This window comes from Taurulus bubalis (genome assembly GCF_910589615.1).
Source record: "Taurulus bubalis genome assembly, chromosome: 4".
NCBI classification, from domain to species: Eukaryota; Metazoa; Chordata; class Actinopteri; order Perciformes; family Cottidae; genus Taurulus; species Taurulus bubalis.
In genome coordinates, this window is record NC_136592.1 from 20137442 (window position 1) to 20163330 (window position 25889).

Genomic DNA, 25889 nt, shown 5'->3' on the forward strand with positions numbered 1-25889 from the left:
TCAAGTTTCCAGCATAATATTATTATTATTAAGAGCTCAAACGCTTTCTTCTCAGACTGCTGAAGGACTCATCCCATCTTCATCCATCCAAACTATCTATTTGTTATCTCTCTACATCAGTCTCATCAGCTTGCACACCCACACTCTGATAAAAACTCTCCACTTCCACCATTAAAATGAAATGATGCCCTCCAGCTGGTTTGATGGTCGAGTTTGATGCCAGACTTATCACCATTGCAGCTGTAAATGTATCTGTGTCAATGGAGGCTCACACGTCAGCCAGCCGTTGCCTTGGTAACTGATTGATTGAGCTTGTGCAGTTTAGTTTTTGGACTGTATCTTTTACAGCTTTTTTTTTTTAAAGTCTGCATCAGGTAATGTGAGACACATATTGTACATGTGTTGTAGCTTTTTGAAGGCTAGTTCCCCATTATGGATTCTTGCATGTGATATCTTGTTACATCTTCTGGAAACAGCACTTAATATGCAAATGGCTGTTCAATTGAAATGGTGTCAGTCGTTGCCAACAGGCAGCTGCAAACACTGACTTGAAGTTGCTCACTAACATCTAACGTATACCGTGATTTACGCAAAGTCAAATGTTGAAACAAAAACTTTTTCCAATTACTAAAAATTACATTACAAACATTTTTTTTAATGTTTGTATATTGTTCATATATTTGTGTCTCTGGTGACTTGTGTTAACTTCTGTGGGTTTAAAAATGACCTTGGTTTTCAGTAGCACACACGTACCTCTCCGCTACCGCTACAAAGTTCCCAATTAATGAACCCAATGGCAGCAGCTTTCTGTCCGACTGCAGGAGACACGGAGGTGCCGAGTTATATTGGTCTCCACAGAACCACCTTGCACCGCTGGTTTCATAAACAGGAAAAGGAGAGAAAAAAAGCTGCTCGCTAATGTGAATAAACGGCATCTTGTGATATTTTAGCCTTCGACAAAGAAGTGATGAAGACGAGCTGCAGCTCAGTTTGAGTGCAGTTATTTCAATCTGCGTCATGTTCAAAGGTCTCACTCCACTGATTGGATATTCTAAGATTACTTGTATGTGCTGATGGCAGTTGGGTGGCTCTGCTGCTCGTCTCACTAGGTGTAGGTGATGAGTGCAAACATGTTCAGAAATGATGCTCATGATGACGCTTAAAAAAAAAAAAAAAACATTTGTAGAAAGTCTGGGAGTATTGTCAGCAGATCGTTCAGCCTTTTATTTTGTTGTCTTCCCACCCTTACACCAGCTTGTTTCTTCATCCTGCTAACCTGTCGTGGTGTATTTGATGTGTGTTTGTGTTCTCAGGGCGCGGCGGCGTACCCAGAGAATGAGGACCAGCAGCAAAGACTACGGGAGGCAGCGGAGGGGCTGCGTGTGGCAACCAACGCTGCTGCTCAGAATGCCATTAAGAAGAAACTAATTAACAGACTGGAGGTCAGTGATGCCGGCTTAACCTTTACAACATTTTGTCCCAAGAGAAATGGCTCCTTCAGGATGAGGAATCTGAATAAAATATTACGCTAACATCAAGATCACTCGTAAATGTCACCATTTCTAAATCACCAAATATTAAGATACCACGAGACCTTTTTTGGCTGCAAGTATTTAATGTTGATTTCAGTAGCACGTCTTTTGTCATTAAATGTCAGTGTTTTTCGACCGTTTTAGATTTGTTGTTGCTCTTTTTTTAAATGGTCTTGAAGAAGGAAGAAGGAAAAAGACTAATCAATAAAATGGATCGAAAGTGGCTCATTTGCCTTCGGGGTTATTTGACTTGCAGCTCAATTTCTCTTCAAACTAAGATATTAAACTCATTAACAGAGTTTATGAATGTCGCAGCAGTGAATGCTAAACAAGTTCCTTGTCCTTTTTAGAGTTTGTTACAATGTGCAGCTGTAGGCACATTTGACGTCATAATACAAATCCTAATATTACAGCAACAATAATGAACAACAATAATGTATTAGTTTTGTATTAACAAGGTTGATACAACTTTAATTTATGCTGCATTTACACTTAAATTCATTACAATATGCCGTTTAGTAATACATCTTACATTGACAGGTGAGACGCTTTCAGTTTATCATCTTGTGAAGATAATACATTTTTTTTATTTATGGAAGCACATGTAAAAAAAATAATAGCACAGTAAGTCTTTATTCGAGAGGAGAATCTTGTTGAAATGTGACCTTAAGTCTTTTTAAATGGGCACTTGAGGACCGACTGATTCAGTGGTAGATGGAGAGCTACTGTTTAACCATATTGTACATGTGGAGTTCTTATGGGTCTTTGTGTCTCTCAGAATGCTGCTAAGCAAGCTGCTGCAGCAGCCACACAGACCATCGCTGCTGCTCAAAACGCTGCTGCCTCCAACAAGAACACTGCTGCTCACCAGCAGCTGGTGCAGAGCTGTAAGGTGAGTCGGTGCTATTTACACTTTAGTTTGTTACATTTTTCTTTTATAATCCTAATTTACCTAATCAGCTGTTTAATGCCATTGTATTGTGTGCATTAAAATTGCTTGCATGATGATTGATAGTGTAAAAGGGGGATTTTATACCGAGTCTCCATTTTGACTGTATTTAAGCTTGTTTATATGCATGCATGTGTGTTGTGTTGTGTATAGGCAGTGGCAGACCACATCCCACAACTGGTCCAAGGGGTGCGTGGCAGTCAGGCAAAACCTGAGGACCTCAGTGCACAACTAGCACTTATCATTGCCAGCCAGAACTTCTTACAGGTGACACACATACACATACACACGCAATATGTCGTTCACATTTCTCTGATTTGTTGGAGGGGAGATGGTCCTGAATACTCAAATTGAATAACGTCAGTTCTTCATCAAGAGAACACGCTTAACAAAGTATAAATAGTGTTCCTGTCATGAAAATAGGCCAGTAACGAAGCAGCAGTGATCTGGTGGGATTATGCATCTAGGCCTCAGTTGCATTTTTAGAGCTGATGGACGACCGTGGAGTCTCCACAAATACCAACACATAATTAAGCCTTGGTCCCTTGCTGTTGCCTGGTGCAACCTTTAGTTTTTGAGGCAGTTCCTTAATGCTCTAGGGGAAAATATAATTCTATTGAACATTTTTTTTAAAGTCAAAACATTTGTTTCCTCCTTTTTATTTTCCATTCTGTAGCCTGGTAGTAAGATGGTGACCTCAGCCAAGTCATCTGTTCCCACGGTGACTGATCAGGCTGCAGCCATGCAACTGGGTCAGTGTGCCAAGAACCTGGCCACCTGCCTGGCTGAACTGAGGACGTCTGTACAGAAGGTAGAGCACAGACACACAGAAACATTTGCATATGTGGCCGCGCATACAGGATATGTAATGTTTAAATTCATGGCATGGGCAAAAATATTGTCAAACGTGATTTAATTTTGTCATCATGCTTAGTCAACATCAGATCAGTTGAGAGGTTGACTTGTGACAGTAGTTTTATGCACTTTCCTCAAGTCCTAATATTTGTTTAGTTTTTAACAGTTTCTGCTCGTGATAAACTCAAACAACTGACAACAACATATTTTTTTGGTCAAAGGATCAAGACAAGTGCAATAAAAAAGCAATATTCCATGTACCTATGTGACTTGTTGTGAGTGACAGCATACACCCTTAATTTGTTAGGCTCATGAAGCCTGCGGCCCCATGGAGATCGACTCTGCGCTCACTGCCATCCAGACCCTGAGAAGTGAGCTGCAAGATGCCATGCTGGCTGCTGTTAATGCCCAGCTGAAACCACTACCAGGAGAATCGGTAAGATATGTTATTTTAGAACCACGAGATTGACTCCTAAACCTAACATGAAAAATATCAGTTGCATTAAGTTAAATCTAGTTACACAAAATATATTGACTGATGGCGACGCCTGTCTGAAGCAGGGTACAATGGGCTTTGCAGCCTAATATTTAGTTACTTACAGATAAAGCTGCTGTTTTATTTCTCTCCATTCCCTCGGCTTTAGTTGGAGAAGTGTGCTCAGGATCTGGGCAGCACCTCTAAGTCAGTTGGATCGTCCATGGCTCAACTGCTCACCTGTGCTGCACAAGGAAATGAACACTACACAGGTTGGTACTGCTGACACACTGACTTCTTCAAAAATACATTGAACACCAACCAAGGAGCAAAGCTCATGTAACACCTCCATCCAACTGCTTTCCAGTTTTCAAATAAACATATCTCTTGACTCTTTAATCATAAATATACAACTTTTGCTGTGAACATACACAATTTGCAGTATACACTGTATTTTGGATTATCACTTTGAATTATTTGCACTACTCAGATTTATACAGTTCCCCAAAACAGTGACAAAAGTCTTTTCAGGTGTTTGCCCTGATTTCACACCGTGCACGAAATAGGCTGCTTTGTGTGAAGCAGTAGGGCAAGACCCTTTTTTAACACCCTAACCTATAGCTATGTATGTTCTCCTCAGTTGTAAAAACAAAACAAAATGCCAAGGACTTTTCATTGCCTTTTTTATAGTGTCCTTGGTTGGAATGAAGCACATTATTGTCCATAGAACCTGAGGAGAAATGCTCACGTGTGTTGCTCCTGCCTGTTACCTGGTCTGGTCAGAGGAAATACTGTCAATGCAAGGATGTAAAAAATAGTTAATGAGAGAGACATTATCTTGTTATGAAATGATCCTGAGTCGTTGTTGTCTGTCACATTCTGCGTGTAGGAATAGCAGCCAGGGAGACTGCTCAGGCTCTGAGGACACTGGCCCAGGCGGCCCGCGGCGTCGCTGCCGCCACCACAGACCCCAATGCTGCTGCCGCCATGCTGGACTCAGCTCGTGACGTTATGGAGGGCTCCGCGCTGCTCATTCACGAGGCTAAGCAGGCACTGATTTCCCCCGGAGATGCGGAGAGTCAGCAGAGGCTGGCGCAGGTGAGATGTTTTGTGATTGCTTGGGGAAATGCAGTCCATTCTTCATGTCTATCCTTATTAACACTCTGTGTGACTCTTGATGCTGCAAGGCTCAGTCCTTCATCTTTTTCATCTTTCTGTGAGACTATAGCACCAATGCCTTAAAGCGAACAGCATCAAGTATCACTGCATGGACTATTCTGAAGAATTCTGCAGGTGGTTCAAAATACACTCACAACTTGTGGGTCCATGAAAACTTTGTTTGCATCCAATGAGTCACTTGTAATTGAGCTATCATGCCATCAAGCCATCATTTCCATCCTCCAAAAGGTAATTTAAGGAAATGTTAGTCACATCTTTCTCCCCACATACAGTCTTCCATGAATGTAATGAATGAAAAATGTATTTACAATAATAAACCACACTATTTTAACTTGTCGCTCTTGGAGAATGCTTAATATTGTTGAACATTTTATCGAACTCATTGTTTTTTACATAGAAATAAGGTGACTTTTAAAGGTGGATAAACGGAATCTGTTTGTAAAATATGAATTAATGCATCCATGTAAACTTGAAAGTAAAGTTATCTTTTTTGTCCAACCCAGCTTTGCTCAATATATTTAGCGAAATATTGACTTGTGGATCAAATCTGAGCCAGATGAATGACTACGTCTGCTTGGGAATACATGAAAGTGAATGCCTGTCAAATATAGCAAGGGACTCCTATACTAAACCTGGTGGCACATTTATAGGCCAAGTACCTTTTTTAATTATTTACGTCTTGTGCTCCTCATATTTTCTCCACAGTTAGCAAGTAGCAAGTAGCGAAAAACACATTGGTTATTTTTCCCCATCTTGAAAAATTACATAAATTGAATACTACTTTTTTTATTTTAAATTGCAATATGAGATGACGTTAAGAAGCCTGCACTGTTCTTTTAAATTATGGTCTTTTCTTTGCTTCACTAAGGTCCCTTTCTTGTTGTCATATGCTTCGGTGTTGGCCTCTGTGATGTGACAACACAGTTTGTGAATTGTTGCACACCCAAAGAGAACACCTACATATTATGTTGGTTGATATTCATAAAAGAAAACATGTGCATGGTGATATCAATTTTTCTGCTGTGTATAACACCCTCTAACCCAGTCTACTGTGATCCTGCTGTGTGTTCCAGGTGGCCAAAGCTGTGTCTCATTCCCTGAATAACTGCGTCAACTGTCTGCCTGGACAGAAGGATGTGGACATGGCTCTCAAGTGCATCGGGGAAGCCAGCAAGAAGCTGCTGATTGAAACTGTGAGTTACCTCTGTGACTCACCAGACCTCTGCCAGCAGAATCATCTGGTGTGTCTTTGAGTGCCGCACAGAAAAAAGACCCTTGAGGAGTGTATCAAGATTAATGACGCATTAAAAGTGAAATTGACTCCAGTTTTATCTTAAATCACTGAGTGCTTTTCCACAGTTCACAATAAAGGGGAATTGTGGTTGCAGTCACTCGTATTATGCAAATGTTATTTCACTGCTTTTTATTTTTCTTTCATCGTGAACTCCTTTTCTGCATCCTCCGTTCAGATCCCTCTGGCTTCCAAGTCATTTCAGGAGGCCCAGAGTGGGCTGAACCAAACGGCAGCAGAGCTGAACCAGTCGGCAGGCGAGGTGGTCCATGCCTCCAGAGGCTCCAGCAGCAAGCTGGCAGTGGCCTCTGGGAAGTTCAGTGAAGACTTTGATGAGTTCCTGGATGCTGGTATAGAAATGGCCGGGCACACTCAGGTCTGTCTTGCTGTTAGTGTTTTTACAAATGGCTCTACCAGCCTTTTTTCATTTAGTTAAGACAGCATGTTCACTTTTTAAATGCAATCAATTCAGTTCAATTTGATGATTGTATCTGTTATTTTAGAAAAAGGACGACCAGGTGCAGGTGATTGGTAACCTGAAGAACATCTCCATGGCTTCTAGCAAGTTGCTGCTGGCAGCTAAAAGTCTGTCTGTTGACCCTGCAGCTGCAAATGCCAAAAACTTGCTAGCTGCTGCTGCAAGGTACGACAACTAGCAACATACACACCTTCAAATAGTTTTTTTATGCTTTTATCTAATATTTTGTGTGTGCGAGGTTTCCCTGCTGAAATTGTTAAGATGCTGCATGATTGGAAAGTTCCCTATTGTATAGGGAATAATAATCATTTTAAATATTTAAGCTTACACACAAAACCACAAAGATACAATCAAAGGCTTCGTTATTAACGCACAAAAACCTCCAGTAGATGTGCTCACAGATGTCAAAGCCTGCACACTCACAAATACTTTCTGCTATACATCTTCAATGGCTATGGTTGATTAGTTTTTTTTAAACTGTTGTGTGCTTGTCCATTTGTTTCAGAGCAGTGACTGACAGCATTAACCAGCTGATCACGCTCTGCACACAGCAGGCTCCTGGCCAGAATGAGTGTGACAACGCCCTGAGAGAGTTGGAGGTAAACAGAACTTTTCAACCTTAAGATCAAACGGGATAATCAACAATAATATCAACAGAGGACTGATAGTCAGCTTAGTTTACGTATTGTCTCATGTGGCATTAATCTCCCAGGCTGTCAGGGGAATGCTGGACAATCCCAGCGAGCCGGTCAGTGACCTCTCCTACTTCGACTGCATCGAGAGCGTAATGGAGAACTCCAAGGTAGGCCTACAAATCAAACAGCCAAGTGATCAAACACCGAAGCAATCTGCACACACAGAGCTTAGCATCCTAAGCATTCCTCCCTTTCTTCTCTCTTTGGTCTGCTGTCCTGCTCCTTTGTTCTGTCCAGGTCCTGGGAGAGTCTATGGCCGGTATTTCTCAGAACTGCAAGACTGGAGATGTGCCGGCATTTGGAGACTGTGTAGGATCAGCCTCAAAAGCCCTGTGTGGCCTCACTGAAGCTGCGGGACAGGTACAGAATCAAATGTCATTTTTGTTGGCAATGCTGGTACATGCTGCTGATGGGAGCTTTTTTCTTCTTCACAGGCCTCCTACCTGGTGGGTATATCTGATCCCAACAGTCAGGCAGGGCACCAGGGGTTGGTTGACCCCATCCAGTTTGCCAAAGCCAACCAGGCAATCCAGATGGCGTGTCAGAATCTTGTAGACCCAGGCAGTAGTCCCTCACAGGTACATGCACTTAACAATGTTCTCTTTATAACAATCATCCAAAAGTCCATTTGATCTACATTATAACAGGAGTAGGTGTTGGCAATGTGATCAGATGGGTGTCTTTGCTTTTCTGCAGAGATGTCACAGTATGATTATTATCGGGTCAGTGTTAAACTTTATAACTAAAATTTGTGTGGCTGTGATGATTGTTTTATTGCTCAGAGTACATGCAGATGTCTTGTTGATGTTGTACAAAACAACACATTCTGACATCGACTCATCTTTGGACATGTTGCACTTCATGTTGCACTTCTTATGCTAAATGGAATAGTTCAAAAAGTCATTGTTATTTCTTACTTAACCCCACGACCGGCAGAACAGAGCTATTGAAGCTGACACAGCCATCTTTTTATAGCCCTTTTATTCAAATACCCGTTACAGAAGTGTCCAACTGTTTGGCCACTGCAGGTCTGAAAGTCCAATATTTACTTCATCATCACCTTTTTATTTTCTTTAACAGCATTCTTTGTTGAAGACCAACAGCTTTTTACCTAATTATATGCCCCCCAAAGCATTCTTACATAAGACACTTTCCAGCTCGGCAGTCTTTCCCAGATTTTTTGGGGAGCTCCATGCTAGTTCAGCTAATTTAACATCTTGTTGTTTATTTTGTGGCAGGTGCTCTCCGCAGCCACCATTGTCGCTAAGCACACCTCGGCTTTGTGCAACGCCTGCCGTCTGGCCTCCTCCAAGACGACCAACCCAGTTGCCAAGAGGCACTTTGTCCAGTCTGCCAAGGAGGTGGCCAACAACACTGCCAACTTAGTCAAAACTATCAAGGTAGAATTTATTTTCCAGTCTTGTCAAAAGGGTGTCTCACTCCCCTAATTGGCTTTCCACAGTCAAGATATGGATTTAGTTTTGACAGTAATATATTTTGTGATTGATTGTGGGAGGATGTTAGTGAATCCCCCGAGTGGATTCGGAAACATTTGGGATTCTTATTTGTTCTCGCAAATCATTTTTATCAAATGTCTGTCAATGACTACTTCAATTCTTGCCTTTTTGGTTTGACAACTTGTCATATTTGTTTCATGCACCTTTCTCCCTGCCTAGGCTTTAGATGGTGATTTCTCAGATGAGAACAGGAACAAGTGTCGCGTCTCCACGGCTCCGCTAATCGAGGCTGTTGAAAATCTGACAACATTTGCTTCCAACCCAGAGTTTGCCAGCGTCCCAGCTCAAATCAGTAGCGAGGTACGCCCACATGAACATGTGTTTTTAGTATTCATGAACAGCTATTACATGTATTATTATAATAATAGTTTTATAACATATGTAGACATATACTGGAAAAAAATGGATATTATAATAAATGCATACATTTCTACATTTTCCCTGAAGTTTGCTTTGTTTTTTTGTAGGGCTTTGCAGCGCAGGAGCCCATCCACCAATCAGCCCACTCCATGCTGGACAGCTCCACCTACCTGCTCAAGACTGCACGCTTATTGGTTATCAACCCCAAAGACCCGCCCACCTGGTCTGTTCTGGCTGGTCACTCTCGCACCGTGTCCGACTCCATCAAGAGTCTCATCACAGCCATCCGGTTAGTCAGCAGTATTCTGATGTAACAAATGGTACGCCAAAAAATGTGGATGGGTGACAAAATACAGTATCTAAAGGTAAAAGTATAAAAGCATAGAATGATATAATCGCTACCACTTATATCACCACTGCCAGAAACCGGTTAACTTAGCTTCGCACAAAAATCTTCCCACCAGCACCACTAAACGCTACATCTTGTTTGCTTGGTTTGTACCAAATTAACAAATTTTTTTAAACTTGTATTGTGGTTTTTATGGGTAGTTATGTGATGAACGATGTCTCGGGCCGAGAGCAGTCACTTCCTTGAGTCTTGCCGAGCAACCAGCCAAAATTACAGGAAGTTTATCTTTTACCCTATCTTTACACAACTGTACTATTTTACCCTGCAGTGATGTAGTTATTTCAGGATACACAAAAGGGGATTATGGGAGGTAAAATGTATAATTAAGTTTTGATTCATTCAACTTTTCATCCATTGCACTGAGACTAAAGCAGCGTCCTTGACAAAGTATGCCCAAATACTGCAACATGGCATGACAAATGGTTGTTATACCTCCACAGCTTACATTTTTTGTATCTCCACTTTCACACATTTTCTACCTGACCTTGTTTAGAACAAAACTGAAGAAGAAACTTTGTTTGTCATAGTACATACTTTTACATACATACATGAAATGTATTATTTGCATTTGACCAATCCTTAGTATTTTAAGGAGCAGTGGGCAGGCCCTAGTGAAGCACCCGGGGAGCAATTTAGGGTTAAGTGGCTTGTTTAGAGACACTTCGACATGTGAACTATGGGGGGGGGGAGACTGGGGATCGAACCGGCCACCCTGCGGTTGCAGGAAGACCACTCATCCCCATGAGCTACAGCTGCCCATGAGGAACTAATTCCCACCCAATTTTAAGTTATCTGCTTGGTATCTACACCTTTTAGCTTTTGCACACGGCCAGATTAACATCTTGAATTCCGATGCCCTCATCGCAGTCTTAATTTTTATACTGCAAATGAAGTACTGGGAGTTCGGCTCGGGCCTTTTAATAGCATTTAGTTATACATTGCATTGCCAAAGTACACAAATAGGAATGGACTCCATCCTGCAAAACCAACTTCATGTCTTTGTTAGGAAAACCTCAAGGAAAACCTGACCTAATGAGACTGTCAGTTTGCCGCCATGCATGGAGATGGATGTTAAACTAAACTTATTCTGCCGATGTGGCCGGTGCCCCAGACCGCTGAGAGGCTTCAAAGCTAATTTGGCTGCCTAGCTTCATCTCCCTGTGAAGTGACGAGACCCTCCAGGCCACATTTCAGCTGTGTGATCTGAGAAGCAATGAGATGAGGGAGCCAGTAGAGAAGATATTAAATAGACATCCTGGATGTGGAAGTGTTAGGAGGAGAGAAAAGAAGTGCAAAGATTTACACAACTTTCACACTGTCTGCCAACATGTATAATTTTCTCTTTTCTTTTTCCAACCATTTTATTGCTTTCTGTTTCTCTTCTTCTCCTGTTCCCATTTTATTCTCAGGGACAAGGCTCCAGGCCAGCGGGAGTGTGACTCGTCAATTGATAACATTAACAAATGTATCCGGCACATTGAGCAGGCCTCTCTGGCAGCAGTCAGCCAGAACTTAGCCAGTAGGGACGACATCTCGCTGGAGGTAAGCAACCATCAGAAAATAACTTGATATTTTCCTCAGACAACTACCTTTATCTTTCTCTGTTTGCATTTGTCTCTATTTGTTTGTCCTTGTCTGGTTGGTTATCTATATTTATCTTGCTTTGCCTCTGGCAGTTTTATGGTCAGATTGATTCTTTTTCTAGTCCTCGACTTGCTTTTTGTGTCTCTTTTTTAATTTTTTTTGATCTAATATTGGTTGTTTTAATTAGGTTTCTGTCCATTCTAGGTCACAGTGGGCTCATTAGACAGAAATCAGGGATTTAATGTCATTTAAATACTTTATTTTTATTGGTCCTCTAGTAGCAGACCTGCAGTACTGTCTGGATACCACTGGATCTATTTACCCCTCAACCTGGGATTGATTTATTTAAATGCAAAACTGGTAACAAACCAGTTTTGCATTAGAAGCTAGAGTAACTGCAGGCAAATGTTTCCATGTTTAATTATATGCCTACTGCTTTTTAGCAGTTGAATAATTTGAATGTAACTCTGTTTCATATAAAAAGCAAGACAAAAACTAATTTATTTTGATTTCCTCTCTTCAGGCGCTACAAGAGCAACTGACGTCCACTGTGCAGGAAATTGGCTACTTAATTGACCCCGTTTCCACCGCTGCTAGAGGCGAAGCTTCCCAACTAGGACATAAGGTATATAGGGCAGGGGGTTAATTACTTTACTTAAATAGTGGAGCTGTGGAGCAACACATTAATATTGGAGTGGGTAGCAGTACTACAGTAGTTAGAAGTGGGTTGTCTGGACAAAATTAGTATTGATCATTATCACAGCAGTATCTCTATTAAAATATATATATATATACACATACATTTGTTCATAGGCTAAATACTTTCTTTCGATGATCATTGATGCAGTTCGTTGACTTACTGTAACTCCTCTTTTTGAAAATGCTTCAATTGAGAAGTTCTCCAGACCTCATTAAAAACTTGCACCCTTTACCTCAGGTGACCCAGTTGGCCCGTTACTTTGAACCGCTGATCTTGGCCTCTGTGGGTGTGACATCGAAGCTAAGGGATCACCAGCTACAGATGACTTTCCTGGACCAAACTAAGACCCTGTCTGAGTCTGCCCTGCAGATGCTCTACGCTGCCAAGGAGGGTGGAGGAAACCGAAAGGTATAACTATCGCTGCTCATTCTAATATGTTGCTGCTTCACCCCTGGAAGGATTATCTGGACATTCTTACTCAATCAGTATCAGGTCTATTGCCAAGATGGTTTTCTCATACAAGGAGTTTACCTTGGAGTTTTGGTTCATAATCCAAATGTCCTTGTGTCCTGCTTCACAGGCATCACATACCCATGATGCCATAGCAGAGGCAGCCCAGCTCATGAAGGAGGCTGTTGAAGATATCATGGTGACACTGAATGAAGCTGCCAGTGAAGTGGGCATGGTGGGAGGAATGGTGGAGTCGATCGCAGAGGCCATGGCCAAGGTGAGTGCTGCTTGGAGCGGTGTGTCTCACAGGATGTTTGGGGTCAGGGAACACACAGTTAGCTATTTATTTTCCCTGGATACCAAGATTGTGATTGGTCAAATCAATTCAAACTGGTATTTTATTAAGATTCAAGACGAGCTACAGATGTCATAGGACTAAGCAGAAAAGCTCAATATTCTTTTCTCGTTTTTCTTTTCAACTTCTTGCTGCACCAAATATTGCAATAAAGTTGTGGTTGCCTGTGATTACAAATTAAATCACTGTTGAAGAACAATCAGAATGAGTTGAAAATTGCATCGTGAAAAAAATGTTGTTTTAATATGTTATTCCTAATGGAAAGAGCCAAAAGGCTGTTTTAGTGAACCAGAAAAACAGTAAATCTGTAAGAAGTTGGTAGCGAGTACAGGGAAACGTGCAGGAAAGCAACCATCATTTTCTATTTAGGATTATCTTGTTTGTTCTTCTTTTGCTTGTAATGTCCTGTTACTCTGTGTAACGTCTTAATTACAACTTCAGTGTCTCGGTGTCTGCTTCTTTGTCACAAGCCATCGAAGCAGAGGGAAATTGATTGCCAACGCAGTCACTCTCAGACAGTGTGAGGTCTTTGGATCATCTTTCCAATTAACAGTCAAACTGTTGGCAAACACATAAGGTGTGAAGCAAGAAAAAGCCTATATCTCAGTGCAGACAGAATAGCATCAACTAATTACATCCCTCATCGCCTCTCTGAGTGAGAGTTATCGCAGGGGTGGAAAAGCACCTCAGGTGTGACTCTCTGCATTACCTTTGTGTGGGACGTCATTAATAATTAATGAAAGTGGTTAATTTTGGATCTGCATGGTGAAAGTGTGTGTTTGTTTTGTCCTTGTGTCACTCAGCATGTACATATCAGTAGTTGATTAAAAGGAGATAATCCTTTTTAGATAATTCATCAGTGTAAAGGTCACTCTGCAGAGGTGATTTTAAAAGCTTTTCTGATAAACTTTTAGTCAAGACTGCAGATTCAAAAGTGGTATCTCACTCGCTGGGTTAAGCGAACATCATGTACTTGCAATATTGTAGATTTAATTTTCGGCACCAGCGTGCTCCCCTCTCATGCCGTCATCTCTCTCGTCTCCTCAGTTTTGCGACGACTCTGAGCTCCGTCTTATTTAACAGAAATGCCAGAAACATACTGTGTGAATGCTGGTGAGCAAATGTTTTGTTGATGCTATTTTAAAGGCGTAATTACAGAGTGGATTTGGTGGATAATGTAAAATGAGTGTTTATCATTCATTCAGTTTTTATTTGAAAGTAAAATTGCATTAATGCTGGTTTGCAGATTAACTGATGCCTGTGCACCAATATAATTATTATAATTGAAGGGTAGGTTAAATTTAACATGTCACTGCCATTTTAAGAGCTGACTGATTGATTGTTTTCATGTTTAAATATGTTTGTATCTTTGAAGGACAAACCAATCATGCCTAAAATGAAAATTGCTGTACCGTTTTAACTGTCTGTGTGTGTCCTTGTGCGTTTTGTGTGTCTCTTTTGTGTCTTTGTGTCTTTCCTTAGCTGGATGAAGGTACACCTCCTGAACCTGACGGCTCATTTGTAGATTACCAGACCAATATGGTGAAACACTCTAAGGCTATTGCTGTCACCGCTCAGGAAATGGTAAGCCTTCAAGATTGTTGTTTACAATGTTACGTTGTTATGGAAATTAATTATTGTTGATTTAGATGAGAAAACTCTTAATATGAAATGTTTTCAGAATTGTCATATATCAAAAATACAGTTTTTTTTGTACAGACAGGCCCTTCATGTACAGTTTAGAGCAGTGGAGTAAATGTGTGTGTGTTCCAGTTTTGACTGACCGTGAGTGTCGTTAATCCCTCAGATGACCAAATCGGTGACATGTCCAGACGAGCTAGGAGGCCTGGCCTCTCAGGTGACCGTGGACTACAGCCAGCTGGCCGTTCAGGGACGACTGGCTGCTCACACAGCTGAGCCAGAGGAGGTGAGGATGGCCTGGGTGTCACCCAAAGACTCATTGTCCACCCTGTTATACAGCTCTGCTACGTCAGTTTGGCATGTTTTTATTTTTAACACTTGTAGCTGCATATGTATAGAAAATGGTAGGTGAACAATTAGCATTGAGGAAATATAACATGGTTGAGCTGATGTTGTGTATATACATTCGCAGTAAAGATTTTATTATTTATCAAAATTATCTCTTAAAAAAAACAAACAGAAATCCAAATTTGTGTTTGCATAAGGTTGATTGCTCAGTAAATTTGTATTTTACTGTGTTCTCCGTTACCAGATTGGTTTCCAGATCAAGAATCGAGTGCAGGAGCTCGGGCACGGCTGCATCTTCCTTGTCCAGAAGGCTGGAGCTCTGCAGATCACTCCCTCAGACGGCTTCACCAAACGAGAGCTCATTGAATGTGCCCGTGCAGTCACAGAGAAGGTATTACCCTGTCATTAAAAGATCCGGGTTTGAATTTTGTTTTTTATTTTTAAGAAATTTATGTAATGTAACGTCTAATGTATTTATTTTTCCAAGTTGCTCCTTACATGAATTGCTTATATCACTTTTCTATCTTTTATCTGTTCTTAATTATGTGAATACAAAATCGTTCAGGGCTGGAAGTTTTCCTGCTCGGTCTTGTATAAACCACAACAAACTAACTGCACTGATTTGTGATTCTGTTCTCATGGTATCAACAATGTAAAAGGCTTGGTGCTATAATTAAATTGCATTATATGCCTCTTGAATTAATACTTTTTGGAAGATGCAAATGGCATGATTTAGCTTCAAAGGATGACTGTTTTTAATGCATAGTCCTTGAAAAAAATACATTACTCTGCATACTGTATTTGCTTAAGTATTGAACCAATCATATCCAAGCAGTCCAGTAACATTGTACTGATGTTGCCTGTGAAAGCACACTTATACCTTGAGGTATTAGTACTAGGGAATCATCATTTTGTTTTATTTATATAGTAAAATAGCAGGCATCTGAATAAAGCAAGAGTTTATTCTTTTGTTTAACGTCTTCACAACAAGAAAATAAAAGAAAGCAATGCCTTTTGTAACCTGCTCTTTCTGTTTTGATCTCCTATTCTTTTCCTCACCCATCATTTCTTTTGTGAGAATTCATGTGCCAAGTCATTTCTTTTTTTTAACTCGCAAGTATCCAGAAACATCAGTTAATCAATTTCTACTGCCACTCAGGCATCTGTGAGGAAAACAAATGGATTCAAAACCAGTTTGACACATACTCTTTTCACCGAGTGAGTGATGTGCCAACATGGTGTTTTGCTGTTGCAGCACATTTTTAAATCCTCTTGCGACTTGTGTTTTGGGCTTCTCAGTTGAATGTATTATTAGTCCCGGTCCCTGTAGATGTATATACCAAAACAATGCAACTTAGAAGCGGTCGTCAGAACCTATAGCAGTGTGTTGCTATTTTCTTCTCTGCGTTGATCAGTCTGTGTTGGACTCCACTGCAACTGACCAAAACATAGTATTATTACTTCACAGTAGTAATCGATTGTAGTAGAAACACATTTTTTATAAATGGTTGTGATGGATAGATAAAATATACAAATCCAGCTGCTTTTCAAACAGCTACGGTATTTAAAATGTACTCTCTGCCTTAGGTCAAGATATCTGCACACCTGTATGACTAAGGTGTGATGTCTGCGTGTGTCCTCAGGTGTCTTTGGTGCTCTCGGCCCTCCAGGCAGGCAACAAGGGCACTCAGGCCTGCATCACAGCAGGCAGCGCGGTCTCTGGCATCATTGCTGATCTGGACACCACCATCATGTTTGCCTCTGCCGGCACACTCAATGCAGAGGATGACGAGTCCTTCGCTGATCACAGGTTAAAGCTGGAAATGTCCCAGATTGTGTCTGTAAACAAGTACAATTGTGTAAGACATCAGTTAAGTCTACAAGTGCAAGATGTGACTGGAGATGAAGAGTTTCCCTCTGGCTATCTTTTATCTGAAACGGATAGCATGGCATGTTAGCTGGTGAACAGGGAGGCAGGGAGTATCTGAAGTTAGAAAGTACAAATTACCCTCAGGGTTTGAAAGATGAAGAAAGCGTCACATCTCTTACTCTTCTTGCTCTTCGACTAAAGACTCCACTTCGAGACAGAATTCCCATTGTGCTAAAGGAAAAAAAAAAACTTTTTTTTTTTGTTGTATTCTATGAATCCCATATTGTTGTGCGAATGCTTTGTTAAAGGGTTCATAATGTATTGTCTGACAGTTGATAAACTTAGTCGGCCTAGTTATTTCTGTATAAATTTTCCTTAAAAAAGATGCATATCTAATGATCCAAGACGGGACTTGGCACATTACATGGCGCTATGGCCAAAACGTATTAACCTAGATTCTTTGAGATAATTGTTATTGAAATGATACTGTACCTCACTAAAGAGTCATGAAAGCAAAAATGTAGAGAAGCCCTGCCTGGGCAGGATAAAAGGGAATGGAATCACTTTTCTATCTCAAGTTATGTCACGCAGCGCGCTTAAAACTCAAGAAGAAACTTTGCAGCAGCTTCTTAAAATTTCTCTTGTCAATTTCAGAGAAATAACAGACTTGACTTGTGGCATGATCTTACCTATTTTTTGATTGACAAATGTCTTTGATATGAAAAGAGAAGTGAGCCAGCGAGCATCATTTTGACGACTGTCACACATATTTACATTTGTAGTTCTCCGATCAGGGTTTAAAGCGATTTAAAGATGATGTGAATTGAAAGATGGCTTTTGTCTCCATTAATTTCTGCCTCCTAATCTTCTCTCAGGGAAAACATTTTGAAGACTGCCAAAGCGCTGGTGGAGGACACGAAGATGCTGGTTTCCGGGGCGGCTTCAGGGCAGGACAGGTTGGCTCAGGCCGCCCAGTCTTCTGCCAAAACAATTACCCAGCTCACAGATGTGGTCAAATTGGGAGCTGCTAGTATTGGCGCTGATGACCCTGAGACACAGGTTAGTCACGCTTGTTTTTCTTCCCACAGTTTTCCCTTTATTCACTTTTATTAAAGATGTTGAAGAATGAGCTGTTCATCGCTGTAACCTTTCAGAGTTTCATCTCTTTCCCAGGCTGAGTTGTAATAAATTGGTGCCTATCTGTGTGTCCTTTTTCCAGGTGGTTCTCATAAATGCTGTAAAAGATGTGGCTAAGGCGTTGGCTGAGCTCATTAGTGCCACCAAGTGTGCCGCTGGCAAGGCAGCAGATGATCCATCTATGTACCAACTGAAGAGCGCTGCCAAGGTGAGGGGTGGATCAGGGAGTCTGCAGGTCCTAAAGCTGTCATCTAATTCAAAGGCCTCCAGTGGGCTTTAAATACAGTTAAATATGGTGACTGTGTTCTCTTCAGATTTAGATTTCTGGAATAAGCATTTTAAAAACCTTTTTTTCCAATGATGATTTATTGAACAATAGATGGACACTCAGAAATGTTCCAATGCCATTTTGTCCTTCCTGATACTCATTCCAATTCCCTGAACTTCCGTATTGGCCAGTGCGTTAAAAACAAAAAAGGTTTGGATTGGTGCATTGATTTGCATACTCGCCAATACCCGATCCAGCATTTTTGGCTGAATCAGAGACATTTCCGATACTGGTTTTGGTATCGGAACAACTATAGTATGTATGCATGGCTGGCATCCTCCTCTTCCTCAGGCAGGGTCGTTCATCAGCTACAGCACCTCTCCTGTTATTATGAAACCTGTTTACATGAGTTATGTCCCAATAATGTAAATGGCCAGGAAATTCATGCTCTGATAAAAGGAAACTGGGATATTTGTATCAAAGTTAGATATTTTGAATCCTTTGCTTCAACACCTATCCGGTGTTGTGGCCATTTGGCAGAAAAATCTAAATCAAAGGGCCACATGGGTATGTGGTATATTTTTCTGATGAAAAAACAAAAGAGCAAAGAAATCATGCCCAATGTTGTCTCTCCTGCCCTGGTAAATAAAAACACAGGCCCACCCCGTTGCATGCTGGTCCTATACAAGCCTACTTCTACTACGGCTAGAATATTTACACAATATTCCCTACATGCAGTGTAGTTCAAAGGGTCAGTGTGCTCATTATCACCTCGAGCTGTAAAGATTGAAATGTTCAGTCTGTGGCAGCTCAGTGTGTCATTAGCAGATAATAATAACATGCAACTGTAGGTGGTTCTGTCAAACTAACTAACTGTAGGTGGTTCTGTCAATTGCACAATAAAAGGCAAAATTTGCTTAATAACATACAATACATTTTACGGGGAGCCCTTGTGAGTGAATGTATAGTGTAAGTTGTACTATTGTGTTGCAGTGTAAAACATTACTTTTTATGTAGAGTGTCTTGTCTCTGTCTTTTTGTTTGAATTGTTCATATTCTCTCATTGTTAGCCTCAATATTACAGAATAATAATTTGCTTCATTGGTATTGATATGTGCGAACAACGATTTGATCAGTTTTCCCTTTTTGTGTTCTCTTGTTTGTCCGCCAGGTGATGGTGACCAACGTGACGTCCCTGCTGAAGACAGTCAAGGCTGTAGAGGACGAGGCCACGCGGGGCACCAGAGCGCTGGAGGCCACAATCGAGTGCATCAAACAGGAATTGTCGGTGAGGATGTGTGGAGGGCGTGTGCCTGGATGGATGTTGGTAAAGCAGTATCACAGATTGATGCTAAATTATGTTTTATTCAGGAATAATATTTTACCTTTTGTCTTCAACTAATCACCATGAAAATGTGACGCGGCGGTCTCAGCAAACATAAATAAAATGAGAAATATTTTTTTTTACCACCGTCCCAAATAAATTAGCTTTCTACCTCCCAAATGACACCCACCCACTTTGTCGTGCCCAGGTGTTTCAATCCAGGGATGCTCCCAACAAGACGACCACACCTGAGGAGTTCATTCGCATGACTAAGGGCATCACCATGGCAACCGCTAAAGCAGTGGCTGCAGGGAACTCTGCCCGGCAGGAAGACGTCATCCATACAGCCAACCTCAGCCGCAAGGCGATTTCAGACATGCTCACCACCTGCAAGGTCCTTTTTTTACCTTACTAGAAAAATGCTTCATGTTATGTTATTTGGGAAATTATAAGCGTATTATTTATTTATATATATATATATATATATATATATATATATATATATATATATATATATATATATATATATATATATATATATATATATATATATATATATATATATATATATATAGACATATATATATATATATATATACATACATACATACATACATACATACATACATACATACAGTCCTGTTGAATCTGGAGCGTATACGTTTCTGTTTTTCAGCAAGCGGCCTACCATCCAGAGGTCAGTGAGGAGGTGAAGAACAGGGCACTGATGTTCGGATCAGAGTGTACAACTGGATACATCGATCTACTGGATCAAGTGCTATTTGTAAGTTGAAGATTGCGTCACTCCAAAAGAGAGAGAGTAAAAGATAGTTTGTGGTTTGCATTCACGAGTAAGACAATAATTGTTGATGGCAAATAGCAGTTCTAGAAGTAGAAAAGCATGCTCTTATAATGGCTAATGCTGAAATACATTAGACTGATTTCCACCACTTTATTCTCCGTTTAAATTTTTCTTTTTTCAAATATAGGAAAAAACTTGACCGTACACTGTTAGTTGTAGATGTTCTATCTGATTGCTCCAACACACCTTTGAACATTCTTGATTTAATATCAGCTATTCAGTCTGATGAATTTAATTTCTCAAGAAATTCTGCAACATTAATTTAACCTTTGGTATAGTGTTGTGGTTTTGAATGGTGCTTGGTCACCTGGAGTATTAGGGGTCAATAAAAATAAAATCTAATTTAGTTCAAATGTACCCCTTGAGAGCAAAAATAAGCTATTACTTTCATTATTCCAGTGGAGATCATTCCTCATGTTTTGCACACAACCAGAAGAATGTTCTTGGTCTTTTCAAGCAGAATAGTGTTTTCTAAATATGTGTTTTTATGTGCGTTTGTAGGTTCTGCAGAAGCCGACTGGAGATCAGAAGCAACAGTTGGCAGCTTGCTCCAAACGAGTGGCAGGAGCTGTCACAGAGCTCATCCAGACCGCAGAGGCCATGAAAGGTAAGGTATCACACTCTACACACACTGACTCCTTCGACAGCGTTATATGGGATGAACTCAAATAACTTTTATTTCTTTACTAATGAAGCTTCCAAAAAAAATCTGCCATGTTTAGAATCCCCAGTAGGAGGCTACTACATCTACAAGATTATACGCTTATAATTTCCCAAATAACAGCAAAACATTCCTTTTTAAACCATCTTTTGGTAATACCCCTGTCCTCTTTCTCTTGCCACAGATGGAGGTAAGTTAGGATTGTTTTTTGTACTGTGACTTATTTCACCAGTTGTGAGCTGTTCGACACCGCCTCTCCTCGGCGCTAACATTGATTCATTTAATCTCCTTTTAAAAATCCAGCTGCTCTCAGGCTTCTCAAGTACATTGAGTCCGCTCCAACCATCGCGCTTTGTTTAATGTGCCATCTCATTTTAAATAAATAACTCCATTTTCATTGCAGCGAATGGCAGTTTGTGGCCTCCATCAGCTATGCATGGGATACAGTGATGTGTGGCTCTCTTTCTTTTTTGTGTGTGTGTGTGTGTGTGTGTGTGTGTGTGTGTTTAATCACAGTGTTGTTGTTGTGTGGCATGATCTTTTGACACACCGCTTCCTGAAGTACTTTTTTTCTTTTGTATCCTGTTTTCAAATTTAAATTGTGTGTGTGTGTGTGTGTGTGTGTCTGTGTGTCTCAGGTTCAGAGTGGGTGGACCCCGAGGATCCAACAGTGATTGCAGAGACGGAGCTGCTTGGAGCGGCAGCGTCTATTGAAGCAGCAGCTAAGAAGCTGGAGCAGCTCAAACCCCGAGCCAAGCCCAAGGTGGGTTCCCACATGACACAACTGTGACGTTGTCACTATATGGAGAGGTGAAGCAGATCGGACTTTCACTATAGAGTTATTCCTGAGAGCAGTAGAAAAAGATTGTTAAATGCTTTTCTAACCACAGAGGAAAATGTTCATCATATAACAGTAAAGGTTATGACTCATGAAACACATGCTTTCATTACTATGGTTAACATAACTGTGTACATTGGAGGCAGTAGTAGATGAAGTTATGAGATATTTTAGTAAAGGTATTAATATCACAATGTAAAAATACTCCAATATGAGTAAAAGTCTTGCATTCTAAAGTATATAGTCTTTATTAGACAAATGTTCTTTGTAGCAATGTTTTGAAGCATGATCCCTTCTATCTTTATCAGTGTTATCTGCTTGTCAGTAAACATATCCATGTTGTTTTTTTGTAGTTTGTATTCCAAGTTTCAATGTTGGGAGTGACAGATTTTGTTTTTTTTACATTTACAGAATGTTACTCTCCGCCTTGTGCCATCTCCTTCCTGTTAAATATTCATATCAAACTTTCCTTGACTTTGATTCAAGATCAGAACTTCACTAAAATCCCTTAATTTGAACTTTCCATAACTATCACTGACCTTCAAGTTTTCCTCGTTATTAGTTATTCGTGCCATTCAAAGTTCTACTTTACATCTCTGCAGCTGAAACTTCCCACATTGTTGAGCTGAAAGCTCATACAATATATCTTATCTTCAGCCATATTCCCTTCTGCCATGTTTCCCCGTCCTCCTCCTATCATCCATCTTGTGGTAGTTGCAGCTAAAGCTTGTCCCACTATATGTCCTCTGGCTCCCAGTTAATCCCTCCCCTCCTCCCCTGCCTGCTCCCACCACCGGAGGCCTTCTCTGCAGGGCTCTGTCTGATATGTTTGATATATTAGGTTGTTATTCAGTTCCAACTATATATCAAACATATTCCTACAGTGTCCCGCCCTGTCTACAGACTTGTGGTGTGAATGTGTGTTTTAAACAGGCAGACTAGAGTATGATTGGATGTGTAACACTGGCAGATAATCTTTGTGCACAGTCTTGTTTCTTCTTTGGTTGCATTTAGCTCCTTATTAGCAGTTAAACAAGATGCTTTGTATATTTTTCTCTTAGTCACCAAGTGTGTCCGAATCACATGTAACTTTCTTCATCTCAAAGTTAAGAAATGTGTATACTTGAAAATAATTTGGGAGCAGCCAGCGATGATTTTACGTGGTATTTCACTTAAAATCCCAGTGGTACTGAAGGTAGCAAACTTCCGCCTCTTGACGGATCCTGTCCGACTGATTGGTCTCTTTACCCCTCAGCAAGCAGACGAGACGCTGAACTTTGAGGAGCAGATCCTGGAGGCAGCCAAGTCCATCGCTGCAGCCACCAGCGCTTTGGTCAAATCAGCCTCGGCTGCCCAGAGAGAGCTGGTGGCTCAGGGCAAAGTGGGCCTCATACCTGCCAACGCTGTGGACGACGGACAGTGGTCCCAGGGGCTCATCTCTGCTGTAAGTATGTAGTAAGGGGCATTTTATGCAGTTTATAATCTGAGGCACAATTTTGCCAACAACATTTTCTGTGCCTGCTCTTCCTTTCCAGGCACGTATGGTAGCAGCAGCGACCAGCAACCTGTGTGAGGCAGCCAACGCCTCCGTGCAAGGCCATGCAAGTGAGGAGAAGCTCATCTCTTCAGCCAAGCAGGTGGCGGCCTCCACCGCCCAGCTGCTGGTGGCCTGTAAGGTGAAGGCTGACCAGGACTCTGAGGCCATGAGGAGACTACAGGTGCAGCTCAACTCACAATTTGTTATCCTAACATGGAGCAGGTTCAGTGTTCCTGTTTGTCTTTTTACGCTGCGGTCAGCTGTTATCAACGGATCTCTTTCTTTAATAGATTGCTGGAAATGCAGTCAAGAAGGCCTCTGACAATTTGGTGCGGGCCGCTCAGAAGGCAGCGTTTGACAAAGCAGATGAAGCCAACGTGGTGGTCAAGACAAAGTTTGTGGGTGGAATAGCACAGGTAAGAACACGGAACAATGGAGGGAGTTTTTGAAAGTTGGTTTCACCTGCTAACCTGAGTGGGAAACATGTGATACACACATGTGATAGTTAATTAGTTAAACTTGTGTACTTATTTAATTGTTTTTTACTGTAATTTACTGTAATTATCACATTGTCAAATTGTCTTTGCTTCACTGTCACACTGTGCGCTGACATTTGGCAGCATTCATTTAATGCATCTAAAAATGTAGACTACGTTTTTAAATACGCTCCAGCTCTTTCATCCAGTACTCATGCCAATACTGTATTGGTGCCTTTCAAAATGTGGGAATTGAAGCTTAGCACACACAAATTTCATTTAGCTGATGCTTTTATCCAAAGCGACTTGCATGTTTGCTCTATACACCGCAGACACAGCAACGGGGAGCAATTAGGGCTTAAGTGTCTTGCTCAAGGACACAACGACAAGGACTAGTGGAGCCGGGGCCGGGGCGCGAGCCACCAACCCTCTGTGGATATGTGGTTAGCATGCCCGTCTTTCAATCAGACAGACGGACGGACGGAATCGAGGCTGCGAGCTCAAAAACTGTTTGGCAGAGTTATATAGTAGTTAAAATGTGTTTTTGTCTGTCTAGATCATTGCAGCCCAGGAGGAGATGCTGAGAAAGGAGAGGGAGCTGGAAGAAGCGAGGAGGAAACTGGCTCAAATCCGGCAGCAGCAGTACAAGTTCCTTCCCACTGAACTACGAGAGGACGACAACTAAATATTCAAACTCACAGCTGCAAAAGCTCTCACAAGCCGTGTGAAGAGTTTGTCTGTGTTTGTGTTATGAGTCATGTCCTTTTTAACGGCACACAGCGACTTCAGATACGTTGTGACTGATTTAATGAACCAGTAATGCCCAAGTCTGCAGTGAATCCACATCACATGAAAAGATCTCAAAGTCCACTACTTTCAAGTTTGAATTACTACTGTATGGAACTGACTACTTTCTGAGAACTGACTGAAAAAAAACAACCGAAGAACTGCTTAATGTCCTCATGTACAGCACAACCACTTTGATTAATCCGATCTGAACCAGAATGTGACGTGCTCTGGACAAACGGTACAGCTCACATGCTCTCATGTTTGCCCTTAAGCTACAGTTTCTTCTTCTTTTTTGTTCCACAAATTGCAGCTCTAAATCATAAACTTCTGAGATGAAGAAAAGATTGTATTGCCATTCATGTGATATAGCTGTTTAACTGCAACGTCACTCGGAGAGCAAAACGATTTCAGCTCTGATATTGTTTGAATGTTGGCCATTATGCTCCAATTTGGCACCTTAATATCTGTTTCAATCGTGAAGTGTCTTGACTTTAATTCAGTGGTCATTATATATATTACACTATATGGACGGTAAGATGCATATTGGTGTTTCTCGAACCATAGTGTACATTTCAATATCAGACCGTTGTTTTGGGGAATCTGCCTTTTAAAATAGACAGTGATGTAAGCGTCGTTGATATCATTTATTTTTTTTATGTGAATATTGATGGGCTCTACATGCAAAACGTCTTTCTACGGTGCAACAAATTCTACATGTTTGTCTAAGCTCTTGAATATAGGTGTCATTGCGTGAAGCCGCTCAGACTCGAGTAGAATGTTTTACATTACCATGTGTACCATGTGAATGCTTTTCTACACAGGACCACATGTTACCATTGAAGGAATATTTATTACTCCTGAGTTTGTTTGTTTTTTTAGCAGAGAGGGGTCAGAAACGGTGTCTCTTATTTACCACCACTAGCAGAGGCTGTGGTCGGATATCTTTCCCAATCATTCATACATCTTATGGGTACGGAGACCCACACATAGTATAAACTGAATTTGATCATCATGCAATAACATGGGTGGTGCTCTAGGGGGCAGTAATGGTTTCCCTTACACCATGCAAACTTAAAAGTAATAATATAGAAGATGATATTGTATAATTGAGTGCTTGTTTTAGTTTTAAGTATATAATATGTGGTTTGAGTAACCAGGCAGGTTGATTGGCTACAACATCTTGCAAATTAAGAATACCAGTAAATACCTCAGACTACTTGAATCAATTGAATGCCATGCAGTGCCACTTCTGTACTTTGTCTGATGGTTACTTCTCCCTGCAGATTTACTTTGGCCCTTCCCTTTGTGA

The 25889-nt window shown here is 40.9% G+C and overlaps 1 protein-coding gene across 1 annotated transcript in view; it reads left to right on the forward strand.

The window, feature by feature from the left end:
* The window catches only part of LOC306735511 (talin-2), a gene marked incomplete at its 3' end in the record, with an annotated part of 42624 nt that extends 18148 nt beyond the window's left edge, over nucleotides 1–24476 (forward strand). The window contains exons 21-56 of the mRNA XM_079216986.1: nucleotides 1314–1442; nucleotides 2311–2424; nucleotides 2635–2748; nucleotides 3158–3292; nucleotides 3644–3772; nucleotides 3981–4083; nucleotides 4701–4909; nucleotides 6064–6183; nucleotides 6460–6657; nucleotides 6785–6924; nucleotides 7265–7358; nucleotides 7472–7561; nucleotides 7692–7814; nucleotides 7889–8032; nucleotides 8693–8854; nucleotides 9131–9271; nucleotides 9439–9620; nucleotides 11150–11282; nucleotides 11848–11949; nucleotides 12262–12432; nucleotides 12605–12751; nucleotides 14312–14413; nucleotides 14637–14756; nucleotides 15063–15209; nucleotides 16462–16628; nucleotides 17564–17747; nucleotides 17908–18033; nucleotides 19265–19381; nucleotides 19626–19811; nucleotides 20094–20201; nucleotides 20781–20886; nucleotides 21579–21703; nucleotides 23034–23222; nucleotides 23314–23496; nucleotides 23606–23731; nucleotides 24348–24476. Coding sequence (XP_079073112.1) covers nucleotides 1314–1442; nucleotides 2311–2424; nucleotides 2635–2748; nucleotides 3158–3292; nucleotides 3644–3772; nucleotides 3981–4083; nucleotides 4701–4909; nucleotides 6064–6183; nucleotides 6460–6657; nucleotides 6785–6924; nucleotides 7265–7358; nucleotides 7472–7561; nucleotides 7692–7814; nucleotides 7889–8032; nucleotides 8693–8854; nucleotides 9131–9271; nucleotides 9439–9620; nucleotides 11150–11282; nucleotides 11848–11949; nucleotides 12262–12432; nucleotides 12605–12751; nucleotides 14312–14413; nucleotides 14637–14756; nucleotides 15063–15209; nucleotides 16462–16628; nucleotides 17564–17747; nucleotides 17908–18033; nucleotides 19265–19381; nucleotides 19626–19811; nucleotides 20094–20201; nucleotides 20781–20886; nucleotides 21579–21703; nucleotides 23034–23222; nucleotides 23314–23496; nucleotides 23606–23731; nucleotides 24348–24476 — 4995 coding nt within the window. The remainder of the gene's footprint in view (nucleotides 1–1313; nucleotides 1443–2310; nucleotides 2425–2634; nucleotides 2749–3157; nucleotides 3293–3643; nucleotides 3773–3980; nucleotides 4084–4700; nucleotides 4910–6063; nucleotides 6184–6459; nucleotides 6658–6784; nucleotides 6925–7264; nucleotides 7359–7471; nucleotides 7562–7691; nucleotides 7815–7888; nucleotides 8033–8692; nucleotides 8855–9130; nucleotides 9272–9438; nucleotides 9621–11149; nucleotides 11283–11847; nucleotides 11950–12261; nucleotides 12433–12604; nucleotides 12752–14311; nucleotides 14414–14636; nucleotides 14757–15062; nucleotides 15210–16461; nucleotides 16629–17563; nucleotides 17748–17907; nucleotides 18034–19264; nucleotides 19382–19625; nucleotides 19812–20093; nucleotides 20202–20780; nucleotides 20887–21578; nucleotides 21704–23033; nucleotides 23223–23313; nucleotides 23497–23605; nucleotides 23732–24347) is intronic.
* Nucleotides 24477–25889: the final 1413 nt, after the last annotated feature.